Here is a 20,636-nt window from a genome sequence, read left to right on the forward strand (position 1 = left end):
AAGTATGACCTAGAATTTTTGATTCTCTTGCCTTCATCAACCTCAAGCTGGGAATACAATCCACGTTCCACCATACCGAGTTTATTCAGTACTAGGGATAAAACGCAGGGGCTTCTTGGATGCTAGACAACTGCTTTGCCAACTGAGTTACATCCCAGCTCCATATGCGACAACAGTAAAGAAAAATATTTATGCACCTGGACAGACTCTGAAATGGGGATGCTACAGGACTTGGTGGTCAATAAAACTACTGTGCTGTGAGTTCTGATCTCCCCAAGTATTACTGCAAGCCTGGGACACAAGGGCGAGGTGTCAGTGTTTCTGGAAATGAATGGTCCCAGCTGACCATTCTTATCTGTGAGACCTTAGGGACCAGATTTGATAAATAAAAATACATGGACTAGAGTAAAATTAACTTTCATATAAGCAAAGAATAATTTTCAATTATAGAAACATCTCAGATACTATACCTGGACATGCCTATCAAAAAGAATGATCTTGTGTGTGTGTGTGTGTGTGTGTGTGTGTTCATGTGTAGGAGGGCACATGTATATCCATGTGCATGTATATATGCATGGACATGTAGAAGCCAGAGTTTACCTCATGTGTCATTCCTCAGGAGCCAGTCAACCTTGTTATTTGAAATAGAGTCTCTCAATAAAATCTAAAATCCACTTACTGAGTTAGACTTCCTGGCAGAGGAGTCTCTGGGATGCTCCTAGTTTCTCTTCTCCAGTGTTGAGACTACATGCCTGGTGTTTTATGTGAGTAGAACTCAGGTTCTTAAACTTGCATAGCAGGCATTTTACATGACTGTCTCATGCCCCAGCTCCCAAAGAACTACTTTCTAAATGTATTTAATAACTAGCTCTAAAATATATATACTGTTAATATATACTTGATAATTCCTAAAAAAAAAATTAAAATCAAATTTAAATGAGTGTCCTGTATTTTAACTGGTAATTTGAATTCCAGACTGGTTGTTCAGCCTTTTCATATTTTTCTTCCAAAGACAACGCAAAACAAAGGGACAAACAACAAAAGAATGAAAATGGATTGGGGAGGTCAGGGAGGGAGCGCCGATGGGTAAAAGTGCTTGCCACATACACCTGCTAACCTGTGTTTGAATTCCACAAGGCAGGTAAAAGGATGGGGCCGTTCCCTTCAGTTTTTCTAGCATCCAAGAGTGAGATGAAAAACAGAGTCAGGAAAACCCTAAAGAAGCCCACAATGCAGCTTGCCTAGGATACACAGCACAGCAGCGAGTAAAAGAGACTGTCTCAAAAACTGTCACCTCCACAAGAGTGCTACAGAACGTGCATGTCCTCACATGTGCTCTTGCACTCACGTACATGTGTACTCGTGTATGTGCATACAATCAAACACAAATAAATATTTTAAAAATTATTAAACATGAGAATTCAAGGACTGGGAAGATAGCTCTGTAGTAAAGTACACCTACTGCTCTTGCACCCGAGTGTGGTTCTCAGAGTCCTCGTCAGATGGCTCACAACTGCCTGTAACTCCAATTCTAAGAGGATCTGACATCCACAAGCATTTTAATTACATATGCCCAGACCTCCCCCTCACATATACATACACAGCATTTAACAGTAAAAATAGATGCTTTTTAAAAATAGGAATGTCTAATGTTCCATGAACATCAAGTAATTGAACAGTGCCCAATATAGAGTATATGCTCTCGTGCACTGGTTTTGATTTTAGTGCTATTACAGCCCCAGGGTTTCTTCCTTCATGCTGGCCTCAGTTTCCCCTACACCATGTCCCTATCATCAAGGTCTTCGACTGAGCCACACATGGACATGCTCTTTCCCCAGCACTCCTTCCCTGTGGCTGTGAGCTCCAGAAAGAAGCAAACTCTACTGTTGAAGACACATCTATTGACCACACAGTTTGATGTTTCTGCCCAGAAATAAGCATAAAAGCTCAGGACCAACCTGTGGTTAGGCCTTGGCAGACGTGCCAAACATACAATGTTCCCCAACAAGTGAAGATTCCCTTTATAGAGTGCCATGCACTTTGCTACTCACAAAGACGTGCGTAGCCATTGAACAAGCCTGGGCTTGCCAGCAGCCCTCATGAATTAAGGAGAGGTTCACGGGCCTCTTTCCTTCCCTGCTGAACTTCTGGCAACTGACGGATTCTGGGGGAGAAACAGTCATTGCCTTCAGTTGGGTACCAAATAATGAGCCCAACAGGCTCCAGGAGATTGTTTCAAACCTGCAGCCATACACACACAGTCAGCCCTGGTTAAAATCAGTGAGTCACAAAACAAAAAAGGCATAAATGTAAAAAAAAAAAACAAAAACGGGGACCTCTTAAGGAAGGTGGGGTGCAGGGGTCGGGAGACATAAGAAGGTGGGGAGTGAGGATAAACAAGCGCACTATATACATGTGAGGAGTTATCACAGAACAAATGCAATCAACAATAATAGCAACAACAGCAGCAATGATAGAATTGGCAAACATACCCTCTGCTTTGCAGGTTTTTTTTTTTTTTTAAAGACACTGAGACCCACGGCAGCTTCATACATACTGATATAGCCTCAAACTTGGGAAAAATCCAACCACAATTTAGGTGTTGAGAACACATTTTCAGAAAAAGACCAGAGACATACTAGCACACAGACACAAATCCATCTGCATGTCTTTATGCCAAGGAAACTGAGAAAATTGCCCGCTCAACCTGGCACCTATCCATAAATGCCAAAGACCTCACCAAACGTACATGAGTGTGGACAGGTACACATAGCATCTACAGAAGAACATTCTAGAACTCCCAGTCACCTATCTGATAGAAGACCTCTTTCTGCTTGATTCTAAGGCTGACTTCAAGCTCACTTAGGGTCCAATGGTACCCACTCCCAAGAAAATGATGCTTCCTGCCCTCACTCACGACTGGGCACTAATATATACTTACTTGTTACACATGTTCAAAACCTTTTCCAAGCACCCTTCTCATCCAGAAATCTTCATACATGCCCTGTGTGGAGCCCTAAAGACCTTCTGAACTCCCCATTGTTCCATACTTAGCCTAACCCTCTTGGGGTCTTTCTAAAATCATTCCTATAAGGTCCATCAAATCAAGTGCCTAACTGGTTCCTCTGGTTCCCAACTGGCGTATCTAAAGTCTGGGAAGCCACCTCTCATTTCCTCCCAGTCTATTAGACTAATATGTCTCCAGGGCTTCTAGATCCTTCTTTGTAATGCCTGGCTATGTGTCCTGAAGAGCATACCACAACACCTTCCTCTGAGCCAACTCTAGCTTCCTCTATTTCTTCTCTTCTCTCCTCTCCTACTGTTGTCTAAAGACATCCAGAGACTTGGTTGCTCTGTGGTTCACAAACTCAGTTCCCAGTCTGGATCCCTGCTTATCCTTCACCAGGCTCTGTAGTCTGCCCTGTTCCCCGAGGCCAGCAGGTACATTCTAGAAAAAAGTAAAGACACCTCTATCTGGTCTCTTGCACAGCACAGTAGCCACCCTGACACCTCAGTCCTAGAACAGGACATTTTGCCTGAATGGGACTGTGGGGCTGTCTTTTGGGCTTGGGTTGAAATTATCCAGGGTTTCATACTGGTCACAGGCCACTAGGTAGGGGAGAAATGACTTTCCTGGTGCAACCTTGCCTTGGATACTCACAAGTTTAGCTAATAGCCATCCAGAAAGCATACCAATATGCACAAACTATTACTCTTACCTACATATAAGCAAACACATATGAATACTCAAATACACATAAGCACACCCAATGGAATAGAATCAATTGCATACAAATCAGTGAGATGCAACTCACGAACTACATACAAACCCAGACCATATTAATTCACATAGCTGAGCTGAGCCCCTTCAACCATCCCAGTACATCCCCTGCCATACCACAGATATAAATACAACCTAAAATCTTCACAATTACCCTCTGCCAGGCATACTATGAACTCACAATCTGGGACCAGCTACGTGGCTCAGCTGGTAAAGGCGAGTGCTGCCAAGCCTTACAACCCGAGTTCCATCGCTGGGACCCACATAGTAGGAGAGAACAGACTGTTGTGAGTTGTCCAAAGACCTACACACACATACAAACACACACACAAAAAAAAAGTAAATAAATAATTTAATAAAAAAAATTCACACTCACAATGTTATAGCATAGCATCGACATTAGTAGACCCACAGAATGAGACACGTAGTCAGGCTCAACTACAGACAAATTAACCAACATACAAATACAAACTCATACCGTCATACTTGGCCACATCGGCACAGTCGGGCAGTTGGGCAAAACTCACAGCCACAACTCATACGTATTCAAAAACAGATATTGTTACAAAGTAGAACACAAGCTCACGCACACACACACAAGAAGAGAATTTGACTTTACAGTCAACCAACCAAACAACCCAGCAAGCACCAACTACAACTACACAGACGAGACAAACTAAGCCACCCATAAACTTAAAAGTTGTGGAAGAAAGCAGACACATTGCAGCGTCCAAACTCTCTAAATAGGAATTACACAAATCCCCATAACGTGGCAGAAGTATCTGAGAGCTGTGCTACACTCTTCCCTCACACATCCTCCTACCCAGACCACTGTCCTCTACAGAGCTGTGATAAGGTGGGAACCCACCCAGCATGCAGACACCCTGCCCTCTCTCGTATCCTTGCCTCTCATCCTCGCGCTCGGTTATCCGGCAGCACTCTCCTCCAGGCACCGCAGCCTGCGGTCACCCGGAGTGGAATGCCGCGGGATGACTTTCAAAACCCAAGTCCCCAGCTCGAGGGCACCGCCCACAGGACTGCATATCCCAGAAACTCGCGCGCCGCCCAGCCGGAGGCTTCGTGTCTATGAAGCGCGCCCAGCTCCCGGCACAGCGCGCTGGGACCTGTGGGAAATGTAGTCCCCAGCAAGAAGAGTTCGCTACAAGCCCTCCTCAGATGCTCTGCCCCTCTGTGGCTCCACTTCTAGTGCTATTGAGCTATTGCGTCTCCTGGTGGAAAATTTTCCTTCGGTAGCAAAATTTCTAAATTGATAGAGATCGATGGTAGAAGAGGAAAAGATTTTTAAGACTATGTAATGACACGCTGGAGAAAAGTGGTTCGGTTTGGGACAGGGTTTCACTATGTAGACCTCAACCTCAGGATCCCCTTGCGCTGAGCCTCCCTATAGCTGGGATTACTGGACTGAGTCACCAGCACTCTTCTGTTTTCACTTCTTTGCTTCTGGATCTACTTTACCATTAAAGTCACAGCATAGATTTGGGGAGTATTTCTCAGCTTAGGAGAAAGACTCCTCAGCGTCTACAAGTGGTATCCCCCTCACCGCTGATCTGAGCTAAGCTTCCCACTGTTGTACAGGGATTATAGGGTGTGGAGGATGTATGTCAGGGGGAGGAAAATGTGCCCACTATCCCTGATGATATGTCATTAATGCTTCTTCATATTCACACCCTCTGTTGTAGGGTATGCAATTTCTCTCCTGAAGGTGGAATACAAACTTCCTTATTCCAGGAAGTTTGCTTTAGCCAACAGAATGAAGTGAATAGCACTGACTCCAAGTGTCAACGGGTTGGTTGTTCACTGATTCTCTCAGTGTGGAAGTTTGAATGAAAATGTCCCCCATAGATTCACAGGTAGTGGCACTATTAGAAGGTGTGGCATCACTGGAGTAGGTATGGCCTTGTTGGAGGAACAGCATCGTTTTAGCCAGGCTTTGAGGTTTCTGAACTCAAGCCAGGACTAGTGGCTCATAGTCTCTTCTTGCTGTTTGCAGACCCAGATGTAGAACTCTCAGCTACCTCTCAGCACCATGCTGCCTTGTGTCCCACCATAATGACAATAGACTAAACCTCTGAACTGTAAGGCAGCCCCAATGAAGTGTTTTCCTTTATAAGAGTTGCCCTGGTCATGGTGTCTCTTCACAGAAACTCTAAAGACATGAGGTCAATCTGAGGACCCACAGCTGTGGAAGGAGAGAAAACAGTTCCTGACCTCTGGCCTCCACAAGGACACATATGCACACACACAATAAACCAACCAACAGAAAGTAATCTCTCACCCTCATTCAGATGGTTAGTGAGCCACAGAGGGGCAGAGCATCTGAGGAGCGCATTGTCAACTTGACAATATCTAGAATCACCTGGAAGATGGGCCGCCTGTCTGGGTGGGAGTGATTATATTGATTATGTTAGCTGTGGTAAGACCCATCATAACTGTTGGTGGAACCATTCTCAGGTCAGGACATCCAGGACTGTATAAAAGGGAGAGAGTGAACTACATGCATTCATCACTCTCTGTAGCCTCACCATGGCTATGATTTGGCCAGCTGTTTCAGGCTCCTGTTGCTTTGGATCCCCAACCCAATACTCCCATGATGCTCCCGTGATGCCCAATACTCCCATGATGCTCCCATGATGCCCCAATGACACTTGAATTTTGAGATAAAGTAAACTCTTTCTCCCTTAAGTTCCTTTGGTCAGAATAATTCATCACAGCAACAGAAAAGGGAACTAAGACTGAAATGCTTTACCTAGGACCTCGGTTAGCCACAGCCAGTTAGCACCAGACATAAGAGCAGGCTCGGTTGGCCTGGTGGGTCAAATGTAAGCAGTGTCACATAGCCAACCTTGAACATATCCCAGTGGTGTGAACAAGAAGTACTTGTGTGCCGTTGAAAAGTTTTGTTGTTGGTTTTGAGACAGAGTCTCTCTGTGTGGTCCAGGATGGCCTCAAATCCAGAGATGCACCTGGCTCTTGAGTGCTGAAATGAAAGGCACGTACTACCATGCCCAGCTAGGAAGATGAATGGCTTAAAAGTCTTTTGTTTTTATGTGTATGCATAAGGGTGCCTGAGTATATGTGTATATATCATGTGTACAGGAGCTTGTGGAAGCTAGAAGATGCTGTTGAATCACCTGGAACTGGAGTTAGGTGGTTGTGAGTCACCCCATGCCTTATCATCACAACGATAGCTAACCACTATGTGAAATGTGAAGGTCTACAGTAAGCTCATGATTATTAGGATGAGGCTGGCATAAGCTGAGGGAGAGGAAGGATGTTGTAGAAGTCTCTACTCCATTGAAGATACAACATTGCTCTCTGTGTAAGAAAAGGGACTTTAATGTGACCAACCATTATGACGCCAGATGTCTGACTGGAAGTAGCCAGAGTACCAATTTTGCCTTCTTTCTTGCTTTTCTGGGTTGGAAACTGGTTTGCTTGCTGTTCCTGATAACATATTGTAATTGCTCTACACTTTACAACATCCCCACACTTGAATTAGTGTTAGTTTACATTCGACATTCAGTAATTCTTGGAAAGCTTGTTTTTCTTGGCCAACCCGTGGATTACTCATGCACTGTGGTTTGGGATGAGAGTTTCAGGGGCTTGTGTGTTAAAGGTGTGGTCCCCTGCCTGGCTTTTGTGATAAGTGACAGAACCTTTAAGAAGGAAGGCCTAATTCCTAGTTCTTAAGTCACTACAGTATGCCCTTGAAGAGAATTGTGGGGCTTTAGTTTTTTGGTCACACTTTTGCTTCCTGGTTTGCAGACAGAGTGGTTTACTCTACAAGCACACTTCCATCCCTGGCCACCCTTGCCAGCATCTTTAAGTGATGGAAGCACTTGATCTTTGGCAGCAGTCTTGTTTATTCATAAGTTGATTGCCTCTGGCATTTCATTATGGCGATGGAAGGGCAAGACTTTCAGCCAGCCTCTAATGAAAAATGAGGCACTAGGAACCAAGCTTTCCCAGGCCCTGTGGCTTCATCTCTTCAATATCTCCAGACCTTATCTATATGAAGACTTACAGTGGTGATTTGAATATGCTTGACACATAGGAAGTGGCACTGTTAGGAGGTGTGGCCTTTTTGAATGGGTGTGGCCTTTTGGAGGAACTGGGTCACTGTGTAAGTGGGCTTTGAAGATATCTATGCTCAAACTCTGCCCAATGTGGAAGGAGACCCTCATCCTGGCTGCCTGTGGATCAAGATGTAGAACTCTCAGCTCCTTCTCCAGCACCATGTCTGCCTGCATGCTGCTATGCTTCCCATTGTGATGATAGTGGACTATACCTCTGAAACTATAAGCCAGCCACAATTAAATTTTCTCCTTTATAAGAGTTGCCTTGGTCAAAATATGGGAGGAGGCAGGCAGTATCAGGTATTGGGAGGAGATGGGAAAGAGCTACAGAGGGTCAGGAAATCGAATAAAAATATGTAGCAGTGGGGGATGAGGAAATGGGGATAGCCACTGGAGGGTCCCAGACACCAGGGAAATGAGAGGCTCCCAGGACCCATCGGGGATGACTTTAGCAGAAATAGGCATTGAAGGGGAGATAGAATCTGTAGAGACAACCTCCAATAGATAGGCATGGCCCCTGGTCCAGGGATGGGGCCACCTACCCATCTCAAAGTTTTTAACCCAGAAATGTTCCTGTCCAAAGGAAGAACAGGGACAAAAAATGGAGCAGAGACTGAAGGAAGGGCCATCCAAGGACTGCCCCACCTGGGGACTTATCCTGTCTGCAGACACCAAACCCCAACATTGCTGCTATTACCAAGTAGTGCTTGCTGACAGAAACCTGGTGTGGGTTGTTCCTTAGGAGGTTCTGCCAGCAAATGACCAATGCAGATGCTTGGAGCCAACCATCAGACTGAGCTCAGAGACCCCATGGGGGAGCTGGCAGAGGGACTGGAGGAGCAGAGGGTGATTGCAACCCCACAGAAAGAACAGCATAGGCTGGCTGCATCACCCAATGCTCCCAGGGACTAGGCTACCAACCAAGGAGTATTCAGGGAGAGAATCCATGGATTCAGATACATATGTAGCAGAGGATGGCCTTGCCTGACATCAATGGGAGGGGAGGTTTCTTGGTCCTGTGGAAGTTTGATGCTCCAATGTAGGATGATGCTGGAGCGGTGGGATGGGAGAGTGTGGGTAGGTGGGAAAGCACCCTCATAGAGGCAAAGGGGAGGGAGGAAAGGGCAGATGTGGAATGGAGGGTTTGTGGAGGGATAACTGGGAAGTGGAATATCATTTGAGATATAAACGAATGGAATGATTAATTTTAAAAAAAAAAAAAGAGTATCCTTAGGAGTCATGATGTCTTTTCACAGCAATAAAACCCTAAGACACTTACCTAATTAGCTATTAGTTTCTTTTGATAATGACTGGACATTGGGAGCCCATGAGTATATATCAGCTGATGCTAGAAAGACATCAGATCTCATGCAATAAATGTGGTGGTAGGGGATAATTACCCCTTCAAATGAAGTGTTGGGGTGTGTGGGGGGCGGGAAGAACTCCTTAGGAGTACAAGGGTTGAGCATGCATTCTCAATAGACACCCATTTCATTTCTGTTCTCTATTACTTTCCATCAGGATACTCTTTAGAAAAATCTTGAAAAAGAATGGGTCTTTTGACTTGGCCCATGCTGAAATCCCTTGTTATAGGATGACTAATGAAGGTCTGACCAGATGCTGTAGTGTCTTGAATTAGAATGGTCCCCACAGGCTTATATAGTTGAATACCTAGTCATCAGTGAGTGGCACTACATGAGAAAGAATAGGAGGTGTGGCCTTGTTGGAGTAGGTGTGGCCTCACTGGAGGAAATGTGTCACTTGGGTTTAGACTTTGAGGTTTCAAAAGCCCATGCTAGGCCCAGTGTCTCCCTCTTCCTGCTGCTTGTGGATCAAGATGTAGAATTCTCAGCTATTTCTCCAGCATCATGTCTGCCATGTGCCACCATGCTCCCTGGCATAATGATAATGGACTAAACCTCTGAAACTGTCAGCCAGCCCTAATTAAATGTTTTCTTTCATAAGAGTTGCCAAGGGCATGGTGTCTCTTCACAGCAATCAAACACTAAGATTGGTGCCAATGAGGCAACCACAATCCAATGAGACTTCATTTTAGTGTGAGCAAAGTTTTAGAACTATGAAAACATTCAGAACTCTACCAGAGGCCAGAGTGACTGGAATTCAGAGTCATTTACACTCTTCTTTCTTTAGAGCAAAGTGGACTCTGGTGGTTGAGCAGAAAAAGTGGAGTGATTTGGTCATCACTTTTGGTAGTTACGGAATCAGAGGTACAGTAGCCAAGGATTCATGTCGGATTTCCACTGAGGTCACCAATAGGGATCCAGTTAGCTACTGAGCTTAAAATATCTAGTCATTATTGTTAGATTTCAAATCCTGGGCCAAATGGCTGAGGTGCTTATTTCACATATTAAAGTGGCTGTTGCCAGATTCTCCCAGCATCCCTCAGTCCCTACCTGCTACAGGGTCCTCCTGACTGGCATACCCCATTCCCCCAATCCTCAACTTCTCAGCCCAGGGTCTGGGATGCCCTTCCCCCAGCCACCCTTCCCTATATAATCCAACCATTTTGGTTACCTGATCCTTTTTCTTTTCTCCCCTCTATCCCCCCTCCCTCTTGGTTGGTACCCTTGGTCTTCCTCTCTTCCCTCTCTCTTCCTCTCCCCCTCTCCCCACACAGCCCAGGGTCATGTCCACTCTGGACTCTCCCAAATGTCCCTGCCTCTTTCTATGCTCTCCCACATATTTATAATAAACTTTTTCTTCCACCATTACCTAGGAGCAAACATGTTTGTCTGTCTGTCTTTCTTTTCTTTCTCTCTTTCCTTTCTTTCCATTCTTTCTTTTCTTCCTTCCTTCTGTCTTTTCTTTCTCTCTTTCTTTCTTCCTTTCTTTTAATTAATTTGATGCCAAAATCCAGAACTGGTCATGTTCCATGTTCCTTCCCTTTATATTTCTTCTTTTTCTTTCATTCAATTATGAAGCTACAAGAATGCTTAATAATTACTTCTCAAAGGGTGAGGGAGGGGTGGCCCTGTTGGTGTAATTCTCGCCATTCAAACATGAGGATATGGGTTTAATACTCAGAACTCACATAAAAAAACCAGGTGTGGGGGCACACGATTGTAATGCCAGCACTTGACTGTTGGTTGGGGGAGCAAGAGGAACCCTCCTGACTGTTGTACCCTGCTCCCTACCCTAAACTTCCCCAGCCCTTGCTGGACTGCCCTTTCCCCAGCTGTTCTTCTTTATATAATCCAACCATTTTGGTTACCTGGTCCTGGCTGGTGTGCTTGGTCCTTCCCTCTCCTCTCTCCCATCCCCTCCCCTTTTCTCAAATGGCCTCCTTGTGTGCTAGCATGGCTCAGGTGTGTGAACACACACACACACACACACACACACACACACACACACATGTACCTCTCATACATCAGTTATGATAACCAGATGAACTGTTATATTGTTATGTTCCCAGTGGTGAATCTGGGTTAAAGTATAATGAACACTTTTTAATCTTCGGCAGAAGTTTGGAATAAATGCCTCATTGTGATGCTAAGCCCTAATATTACTATTTTCATGTTAAGGAGTAATGAACCCTCATGTTATGGAACCTCATATTTCCAATTAATAATATCCTATCAACTAACCAAAATATATTTATGATTATAGTAAAATCTAAAACCACTGGTAGATGGTTATGATTTAGTAGGATTAACTATGATTTAGTCTTAAGAGGAGCAGTTAAAGCTAGGATTCAAGTAGAATCCATAGATCCCTGAAAAATAACTGCTGGAGTATACAATCTTAATAATAATAATAATAATAATAATAATAATAATAACACAAAGTGAAGAAATGGCTTCATGGACAAAGCACTTATAACAGTCATTAAAATCTGAGTTTATGGGCTGGAGAGATGGCTCAGTTGTTAAGAGCACTGACTGCTCTTCTGAAGGTCCTAAGTTCAAATCCCAGCAACCACATGGTGGTTCACAACCATCTGTAAGGAGATCTGACGCCCTCTTCTGGTGTGTCTGAAGATAGCTACTCACACATACATATAATAATAAAAAATAACTCTTTAAAAAAAAAATCTGAGTTTATATCTCAGAGCCCACATAAAGCTTGCAGCTGTTGCATGCTTCTGTAATCTCTTTTATAACTTTTATAGAAATCTTGGAGGCTGGAACAAGAGAGTCTCCACAGACTTGCAAGCCATTCATCCTGGGGGACATAGTGGTCAACTGAAAAAGGCCTTCTCTCAAATGATGTGAAGGTGGGGGCTGACACCTGAGGCTGTCATTTGACCTTCACACACACACACACTGGGACATGAGTGTCTATGCCTATACTCACACACAAATATCCATTCACATGTGTACATACACACAAAGGTTAATTTTTTAAATTAAGAATAATATTTGAAAATCAAAACTTTGTAGGGCTAAGGAGTCACTAACGTTTTGAATATATAACTTTATCAACAGTGACAAGTCCCTGCAAAGTTACCAACCCCAAACACATAAGGAGGACAAAAGAAGAGACTGAGAATTACTTTATTTTTAACTTTATTTTTATTGTTGACACTATTACAAGATAGAACAACTACAACCATATTAACAAACCAAAAGCCTGTGCACAGAAACAAGACAAAGAAAACAAATTGAGATGTTAACACAGTCTTTGGGTAATGAAAATATGGGTGAGTTTCTCTTCTACATTTCCACATCTTCAAGGCTACTAGAATGGTCACATACTGCATATATAAGCAATAAGGGCAGCCTACTAGAACACTATGATAAAGGCCCCTCAAAGAAAACACACTTCACTGTAACCCTACCACAGCTGCCCCGCTGTTCCACACTTTTCCACATTTCTTCCTGCTGTTGACACTACACACTTATCATTGACAACCTCACAATCGCACACATGGTGCACAGATCCAGGTGTTACCGGAAGGTTGCTGGAAATACAGTTATTCTCCACTTCAGTTTCACAGTTTTCTTTGAGTATGCCTTATATTTGTGATGCAGAGTACATACATAAAGTTTGTTACCCAAACACTGAAGATTATTCAACAAATTTTGAACAAAATATTTAACCATGACCCCCCCCAAACACTATTTTTAATTGTTTCCCACATTTCTGTTTGTTTTAGACGTTATGCAAATCTATTTAACACTGTTTTAATCACAAATTTGTGCAATGACATGAAATGAAGGACACAGATGAAGATCTTAACAGTTGTCGGGTACAGGGAATGTGGGCACAGTTTTCTTTTCAATTTTACTTATTTTCCAATTTTCATAGGGTATATAGTATGCTTATGATGGTGACATTACATACTAAACTTTATTATCAGGCGACTATTACAAGGAACATAGGGAAACTTCAAAGTATTTTACCGTAATTTCACAGGAAATACTAGAACTATCTTGAATACACATTTTGACACAGTTGTAATATATAAACCTGTGCACAGCAACAAGAATAAACAAGATATTAAAGAGTATATCTATCTTTGGATGGTGGGAACATGGATTATCTTTCCTCCACTTTTCTGTTATTTTCCAAGTGTTTCATAATGAGTTCCAATTATGCTCATGATGGAAATATGATCCTTAACTTTTGAATAACACTACCATAAAGAACATTCTAGAAATTTAAGGAAATAATGCTTGACTATAAGCCTACAACAACACAATAGCTTTTGACTATAAGCGTACATTTTAAAACAGTTATAAGTGTAGTACAAATATAATTTTGTGTCCTGCTCTCTCCACTTCATACTCTGTGAATATTTCCTTCACAATTCTTTGTGGTTATCACTATTAAACAACTGCATAAGAATCCAGGGCACTTTGACTAAATTACTTTTCCATAGTCTGGCATTTCAATCGTTCCTGATCTACTCACTTGGTTATGGTTAGAATGGACACTCAACTTCTTGATGAGTCACTTTCTGAAAAGGGTCTAGTGGGGTGTGACACTGTCACTGATACCAAGCCCCACATTTACCCAGATGGCTATGGCACTGACTTACATTTCAAGGGAGCCTCAACCAATGAATCATTGCCCCTCTGTTTCCCTGGATGTCAGTTCCAACCTGGGACTCTCTTTATGCAGCTGGCTTTCACCTACATGAAGCCATCAAAAAGGCCTTTCTTCCAACTACCCAGGACACTTCTTTCCAATTTGTTTTTACCACCCTGACCTTCCAATCCCTGCTGCTGGTGTCTTCTTTAGTCTGTCTCATCTCCTTCCTAGATCTGCTGTCATCTTGGAACTCCCTTCTTTGGCTCACTCATCCCTATTTCTTGCTCTTAGGTCTCCAGCCTCTGAAGACTTTGGCATTCACTGAGGCTCTGGCACACTCCCTCATGAGCCCCGGATCTACAGATCTAGAGGACTAAGAATCAGACCGCTTTCCCCAGCAGGTAAACTCTGTTCACGTTCTCAGATGATCTGTACATATCTTGCGATCTTTCGGCTACAGATCTGCTTTATATTTTTTTTTAATTTTTTAAATTTTTAAATTTTTTTTTCCCCAGCCAACTGAAGGCCAAAAAATTGTCTTTCTATAGCCATGAGGGGAGGGGAAGTAAAGGAGCGCAAGCAGTCCATGTACAGGACGCAGGAAATCTCAAGCTGGGAAGTCAGTTTGTGACATCTGGTGACATGGAGACAGATGGGACACTAAATGGAAAGCTCAGAAATACTAAGGAGACTCAATGAGAAAGAACAATGGTAACAAAAAAAATTAAGGCTGCTGGGGAACCTGAGTCCATGTTAAGCTAGGATTAACTATAAAGAAAGCTTTGTGTGTGTGTGTGTTTTTGCTTTTTTTAAAATGCAATAGACTTGGGGTTGACAGACACATAGAGAACAGGGGGATTAAGTTTGGAGATACAAAGATCTAAGGATACTAGCTCCTGGGCACCCAGGGAGCACACTGACTTGTGGCAAGCACAATACAACACCACACAGGTGACTCAAGCGACGCTGCCACTTGTCACTTAAGGCAGGAAGCACACAGCAGCTAATGAAAGGTTGTCAGTCTGCTTCCTTATGTACAATGTAAGAGCCCCTCCTGTGGTTCCCAACCTTTCATTAGGCACTGCTGTGATCTAGCGATGGTTGTCACCCACTCTTGAAAGGCAAAGACATTAAGGTTTACAGGGAAAAGCTTCAGGTTTCATGAATTCACTATCAAACACACGATGAGTTGTTAGAAAACAAAAACCCAAACCTTAAAGAACACCTCAAATGTAACTTTTTTGCATGAAAATCACTGTAAGGTATATAAATGTAGGGATGGGTTGATTTAGGTCACAGACAAATTCATATATTGTAAAGGGTTACACAATCAGTCTCAAGGGGGCTAGGTGCACACCAAATGGCTGTGGAAGCTAAAATGTCTGTTTTCACACAGCCAGGATTCAAAGACACACAATCTTTCACACCCACACCTTCACAGGACTATCTAAGAGGTAGGGGACAGAACACTCCATTACTGGAAAGGATACTAATGGGGTTCAAACAATGCACAGTAAAGCTTCCGCAAGATGGACAATACTTACAAATATATGCTAAATTGTTGCTCTCTTCCTCCTCAGGGAAAAAAATCAGAGTACCAGGCTAGGTAGCTCTGTAGAGTAAACTGTAAATTCTATAGCACACTAAATCCAAATATATGTATCACTGATTTGCTCATTTATATACATGGCAGGAATCATTATGTATAGGATATGAAAGGGGTATCATTTACAGCCGATTGGGGCAACCTCTGTGGTCTTGAATAGTCACTGGGTTTTCCCTCAATCTTGTTTAGATGAAATGGAAGATGTATACTCTAGCTTTCCCAAATATACACTGATGCTTGATGGGGAACAGCTAAGACTGAAAGAGTCCCTGTGTCCAATCTCTTTCCTTTTTTCAGTCTGTGATGAGAGTGAGTCTATGATGTGAAGTCCGGTATGTATACAGTAAGGTGAATTTCTTATTAACATTATGGGTTGGTTTAGGCTCTCTCTGTGAGTTATTAAGGGTCTGGTTCTGGGAGGAAGGTTTGGCTTTGTCTTTTTTTTTCCTCAGCCTGAATACTCAACCAGTATGAGAATTCTGGTGTCTGGCAAGGGAGAGGCGGTCGTTGAAGAGTTGCCCGCACACATCGCATTTGAAGTACTTGTCATCAGCCTGCTCTGCGCCACCTGCACTGGTGCTGGCCTGTTCGATGTAGCCAGAGCTCTCTCCGGGAGCACTGGCAGGCTCAAAGATGATCACACTGGCGTGGCTTTTCAGATGCTCGCCAAAGGCTGCGCTGGAAGCGAATGTTTCTGTGCATTCATGACAGTTGTAGTACGGTTCTTCAACCTCAATCTCTTGATCTTCTCCTTCCTCTTCTGGGTCTTCAATGTCTGCACCATCAGGCTCATCTGCATCTCCCTCTGGCTCTTCAACATCTTCCTCGGGCTCGTCGGCTCTCTCTTCTGGGTCTTCGATCCCGGCTCCGTCTGGCTCGTCAGCATCACCGTTTGGCTGTTCAGCCTCTCCATTGGGCTGCTCAGCCTCTCCATCAGGCTCAGCAGCTTCTCCATCTGGCCCTTCAGCCTCTCCATTAGGTTCTGCAGCCTCCACCTCAGGCTCTGCAGCCTCCACCTCAGGCTCAGCAGCCTCCACTTCAGGCTCAGCAGCTTCTGCATTTGAGCCCTGGATTCGCAGTTCTTCTTGTGGAATAAGGACATTGGCTTCGACCTCTTGGGCAGTGGCAGCTACTATTTCTGACCCCCCTTCTCGCTCAGGATGAAACACCATGCGCTCGGTGATGACAGTGTCATCTAGGAAGGACTGCCCACAATCTTTGCATTCATACAGTGGGATGTGCTTCCTGAGAGGCTCGGTGAGAAAGGAGGCGTGAGTGTAGGAGGGCCCATATTCATAGGGCTCATCCTTATGAACTTTGGTGTGGTGGTCTCCGAGCTGTTTGGCAGTGAAGAAGCATTCTCCGCAGATTGTGCATTCAAAAAGCTTCTCTTCTGTTTCACTTCCCTGATACTCAGTGAGGGCTAGGCCTTGAATGAAAATCTCATCTGCCAGCTCACCCTGTTCCAGTATTTCATTATCTCTGTGCTGTCTCATGTGCTCATTTAGGGCAGAACTGTGAATGAAGCCTTGTCCACACTGACGGCATCGAATGGCTGACCCAGAAACGGCAGGATTCCTCTCTACAGTACAATTTCTCCTTGGTCTCACGGGCAACAGAGCGATGAACCCGTCATCACAGGCCTTTACAGAATACAGCTGGTCTTGTTCGTGGACTCTCTGGTGCTCGAAAAGTAATGAGCTGTGAATGAAAGACTCTCCACATTTTGGACATTCATACAGTTTCTCTCCAGAGTATTTGTTCTCAAATTCACTGACGGAGTGGACATGAACTTCAGAATGTGTGTATTCACGACTGTCAACCAGAGCCTTTCTGCTGTGGATGTCCTGGTGGCTTGTGAGGTCATTGAGGTCAGTAAAGCCCAGCCCACAGTCCTGGCATTCATAGATTGCATCACCAGCATCATCTTTCTGATGCTCTTCAGAAACGGAGGCTTGAATGATAGCATCTTCAGCTTTCTCCTGGCCATGGCACTCTTGACCATGGGACTCATCACCATGAGACTCTTCAGTGTGGGACTCTTCACTGCGCATCTCCTGATCAATAGGTTCCTTGTCATGGGGCTCATCACCATGAGGTTCCTCACCATGGGGCTTATCGCCATGGGGCTCTTCACTGCACATCTCCTGATCAAGGGGTTCTTTGTCCTGGGGTTCATCACCATGGGGCTCCTTGCCATTGGGCTCCTTACCATATGGCTCTTTGTCATGAATTTTTTGACCATGAGTTTCTTTATCATGGGGCTCCTCGGCATTAAATTTCTCTTGGGAATAGATTTTCTGTACACTGAGGTTGTTGCTGGTAGTCAAGCGTTGTCCAAACGCTCTGAATTTACGCACTTGTTCTTGAATGAAACGTTCTTGGGCATAACTGGTCTGAGGGTCACTGGGAGCAAGGCTGCGGATGACAGAGCGCTCATAATGTCGGCTTCCAGAAGGTCTATCTCTATCATGAATCTTCTGGTGCTCAATGAGGTCAGACCTACGAGCAAAGGCCTCCCCGCATTCCTGACACTCAAAGAACTTTGCCCTACGATGACCAGCAAGCAGTTCACCAAAAGGCAGGGAGTGGATAACAGAGGTCTCGTTGCTCCTGGGCTCAATGTACTTCTTTTTGGCACGAGCTTTCTGGTGTTCACGAACACTTGAGCTGGGAACTGAAAACGTGACATCCTGCTTAGACACATGGGACTCTCCAGAAAGACTTGGAGGCTCAGCATGGGATACATTTGGTGTGTGGTAGTTGTTGCTGCTACTTCCTTCATAAGCATCTTCTCTGGCAGGAATCTTCCTTCGCTTATTAATAATATCTGGGATATAAATGGAGGATTCTCCCTCCTCATCACATTGAATCAGGTCATTTGCTCTGTAACGTTTCAGAGGTCGAGGAGCGGGCAAGCTGTGGATGACAGAGTCCTTGTATCCCTTTCCTTCATAGGTGTTTCCTCCAGAGTAGACTCTGGGGAAGTTAATGCTGCTTGAGCTCTGGGTGCTAGACTCTGCCACTGGTTTTGGTTTACTGAACCCTAGTGCACCATGACTCTTCTGAGCTTCTGCGGAGCCCAAGCTGTGAATAACAGACCTCTCATAAGATTTGCCCTGGGAGCTATTTTCCATGGTGGGGAATTTCAGCTTGTCATTAGGGTTGACACTGATGGTGAACGGCTTGTCATCTTCTTTGTCTCCAGGTGGTCTTGTTATAGTATGACTCTTCTGAGATTCAACAAAGGGTTTCTCAAATCCTCTGCCCTCAAAGAAATTCTTTCGGGAACGATTTTTCTGATGCTCACTGGGGTCTGAGCTTCCCATCAACGCATCTCTGGCATTGTTAAAGTCGAACAGCTTCTCTCTGTAACTTTTCTGGCGCCGTTTGAGAGACTGACTAGGGACAAAGGTCTCCTCGCACACCCTGTTCTTATTTTCAAATGGGTTTCCTCTAGTATGGATTTTCTGATGCTCCCTTAAGGATGAGAGATGAAGAAAGCTCTCTCCACACACTTTACACTCATAGATTTTGTCTTTCCTGTACATCTTCCGGAACTCATTGAAGTTTGGACAGGTCAGAAAGGGTTCGCCATGATCACGCTCACGCTCCCGTTCACGTTCACGCTCACGCTGCTCCCGTGCACGTGCACGTAGGCGATCACGTTCGCGCTCACGCTCGTTATCTCTGTCATCTGAATTGCCTCTACCATGGATTTTCTGGTGCTCAATCAGGGCGGAACTGTGCAGAAAGGTCTCCTTGCACACCTTGCACTCATAGAACTTATCTTTGCCATACATCTTCTGCAGCTCACTAAAGGTTGGGCTAGGCATGATGGTCTCTTCATCCTCCTGATCTCTACATTCTGCAAGATACTCTCTAGCATGGATTTGGCGGTGCTCTGCCAGGGCAGCACTCCTACTGAAGGTTTCTCCACATTCCTTACACTCAAAGCGTTTCCCCCCACCCTGACCTTTTTGTACCTCATTGACAGCCACGCTGTGAATAAAGGACTCTCCATATTCATAGAGGTTCTCCCTAGTGTGCATGATCTGGTGCTCAACAAACTCAGAGATGACACTGAACTGCCTCCCACACTCATCACACACATATGGGTTTGCCCCAAAATCGATTGATTGCGACTCAGAGAAGGAAGGGCTGCTCAGGTTTCCCATGCTCATAGCCTGTCTCATCTCATTACCGCACTCAAAAGGCTTCTTCCTCACACAGCTTTTATGCTCATGACCCGAACCCCTCTCATCAGAATCAAAGTGGTAACGCCTCTTCCTTTCTAGAGCTCTGCTTCTGGAAGCCAAGTCTGCGTTGAGCCGGAAGCCTCCCCTAAATGCGCTCCCTTCATAACCTCTCTCCTGGATCACTGACTCTCTTCTGTTCGAGGAACTGTCCTTCCAGTTGTCATTAGGCCTGGGGAACCTCGGAGGAGGACGCTCGTTCAGCTCTCTTGCTCTTCCGGATTTGGGGTTGCGTGACACGTCCTTGATGAATTTTTCCATTATCACTCCATGAGAAGATTCATCCTCACAGATTCCACGCCTGTGGGATGGCTTTTTGGCTTCAGGCATGGGTTTCAGACCTGAAAAGAAACCCCCATATGTAATTCTTTCCTAGCCTCTAAGCTCAGGATAGTATTTTCCTGTGGTGTTGGTGAATGTGAAATGTGGAAGTTTCTCCATGTGGGATCGGCTTGTCACTCACCTCGACTGGTGCTTGGGTAGGCAGTTCTCTTAGACCTCGATGAGTGGCCTTGTGTCATGTGAGAGTGTCGGTCATCTTCGGCAAGCTGGACTCCTGGTTATAAGAACAAAATGGCAGTTCAAATTTACATCAAAGACTGAGACTCATCACCATCAATTGATCTGTTCTCCTGCACACAGTAAAATTGAACTGTCTCATATTCAAATCTTGGAATGTCTTTTATTTTCTTCATATTCATTTTCTAACCTGATATAATCTACATTTTGATTCCCTTAGTTTAATCATGCCCAGAAAGTGGTATAAAGACTCCATATGTGCATGAATTCAGAGTACCTTCTTGTAGTCTAGCTCTTGTTCACTTCTTTGAGAGACTCCATTCTTTCTTTTGGTTTTTTTTTTGTTTTGTTTTGTTTTGTTTTTTGCTTTTTGTTTTGTTTTG

The 20,636-nt window shown here is 44.2% G+C and overlaps 2 protein-coding genes across 4 annotated transcripts in view; both read right to left on the bottom strand.

The window, feature by feature from the left end:
* LOC116101602 (zinc finger protein 501-like) overlaps positions 1–4,817 on the bottom strand; it is a 21,952-nt gene extending 17,135 nt beyond the window's left edge. The window contains exons 1-2 of one of the 3 annotated variants that reach the window (XM_031385269.1): positions 4,688–4,817; positions 3,963–4,085 (exon numbers count right to left, since the gene is read on the bottom strand). The gene's annotated coding sequence lies outside the window, so the exon portion shown is untranslated. Of the gene's footprint in view, positions 1–3,962; positions 4,088–4,649 lie in introns of those variants that run through there. The other 2 variants (XM_031385268.1, XM_031385267.1) reach the window with 2 other exon arrangements.
* Positions 4,818–12,387: 7,570 nt separating this feature from the next.
* Positions 12,388–20,636, bottom strand: part of Peg3 (paternally expressed 3) — a 26,685-nt gene continuing 18,436 nt past the window's right edge. Inside the window, exons 8-9 of the mRNA XM_031385250.1 lie at positions 20,198–20,290; positions 12,388–20,075 (exon numbers count right to left, since the gene is read on the bottom strand). Of these exons, the coding sequence (XP_031241110.1) occupies positions 15,940–20,075; positions 20,198–20,290 (4,229 nt within the window). The 3' untranslated portion in view covers positions 12,388–15,939. The remainder of the gene's footprint in view (positions 20,076–20,197; positions 20,291–20,636) is intronic.

Source organism: Mastomys coucha, unplaced genomic scaffold, assembly GCF_008632895.1.
Source record: "Mastomys coucha isolate ucsf_1 unplaced genomic scaffold, UCSF_Mcou_1 pScaffold21, whole genome shotgun sequence".
In the NCBI taxonomy this organism is placed as follows: Eukaryota; Metazoa; Chordata; class Mammalia; order Rodentia; family Muridae; genus Mastomys; species Mastomys coucha.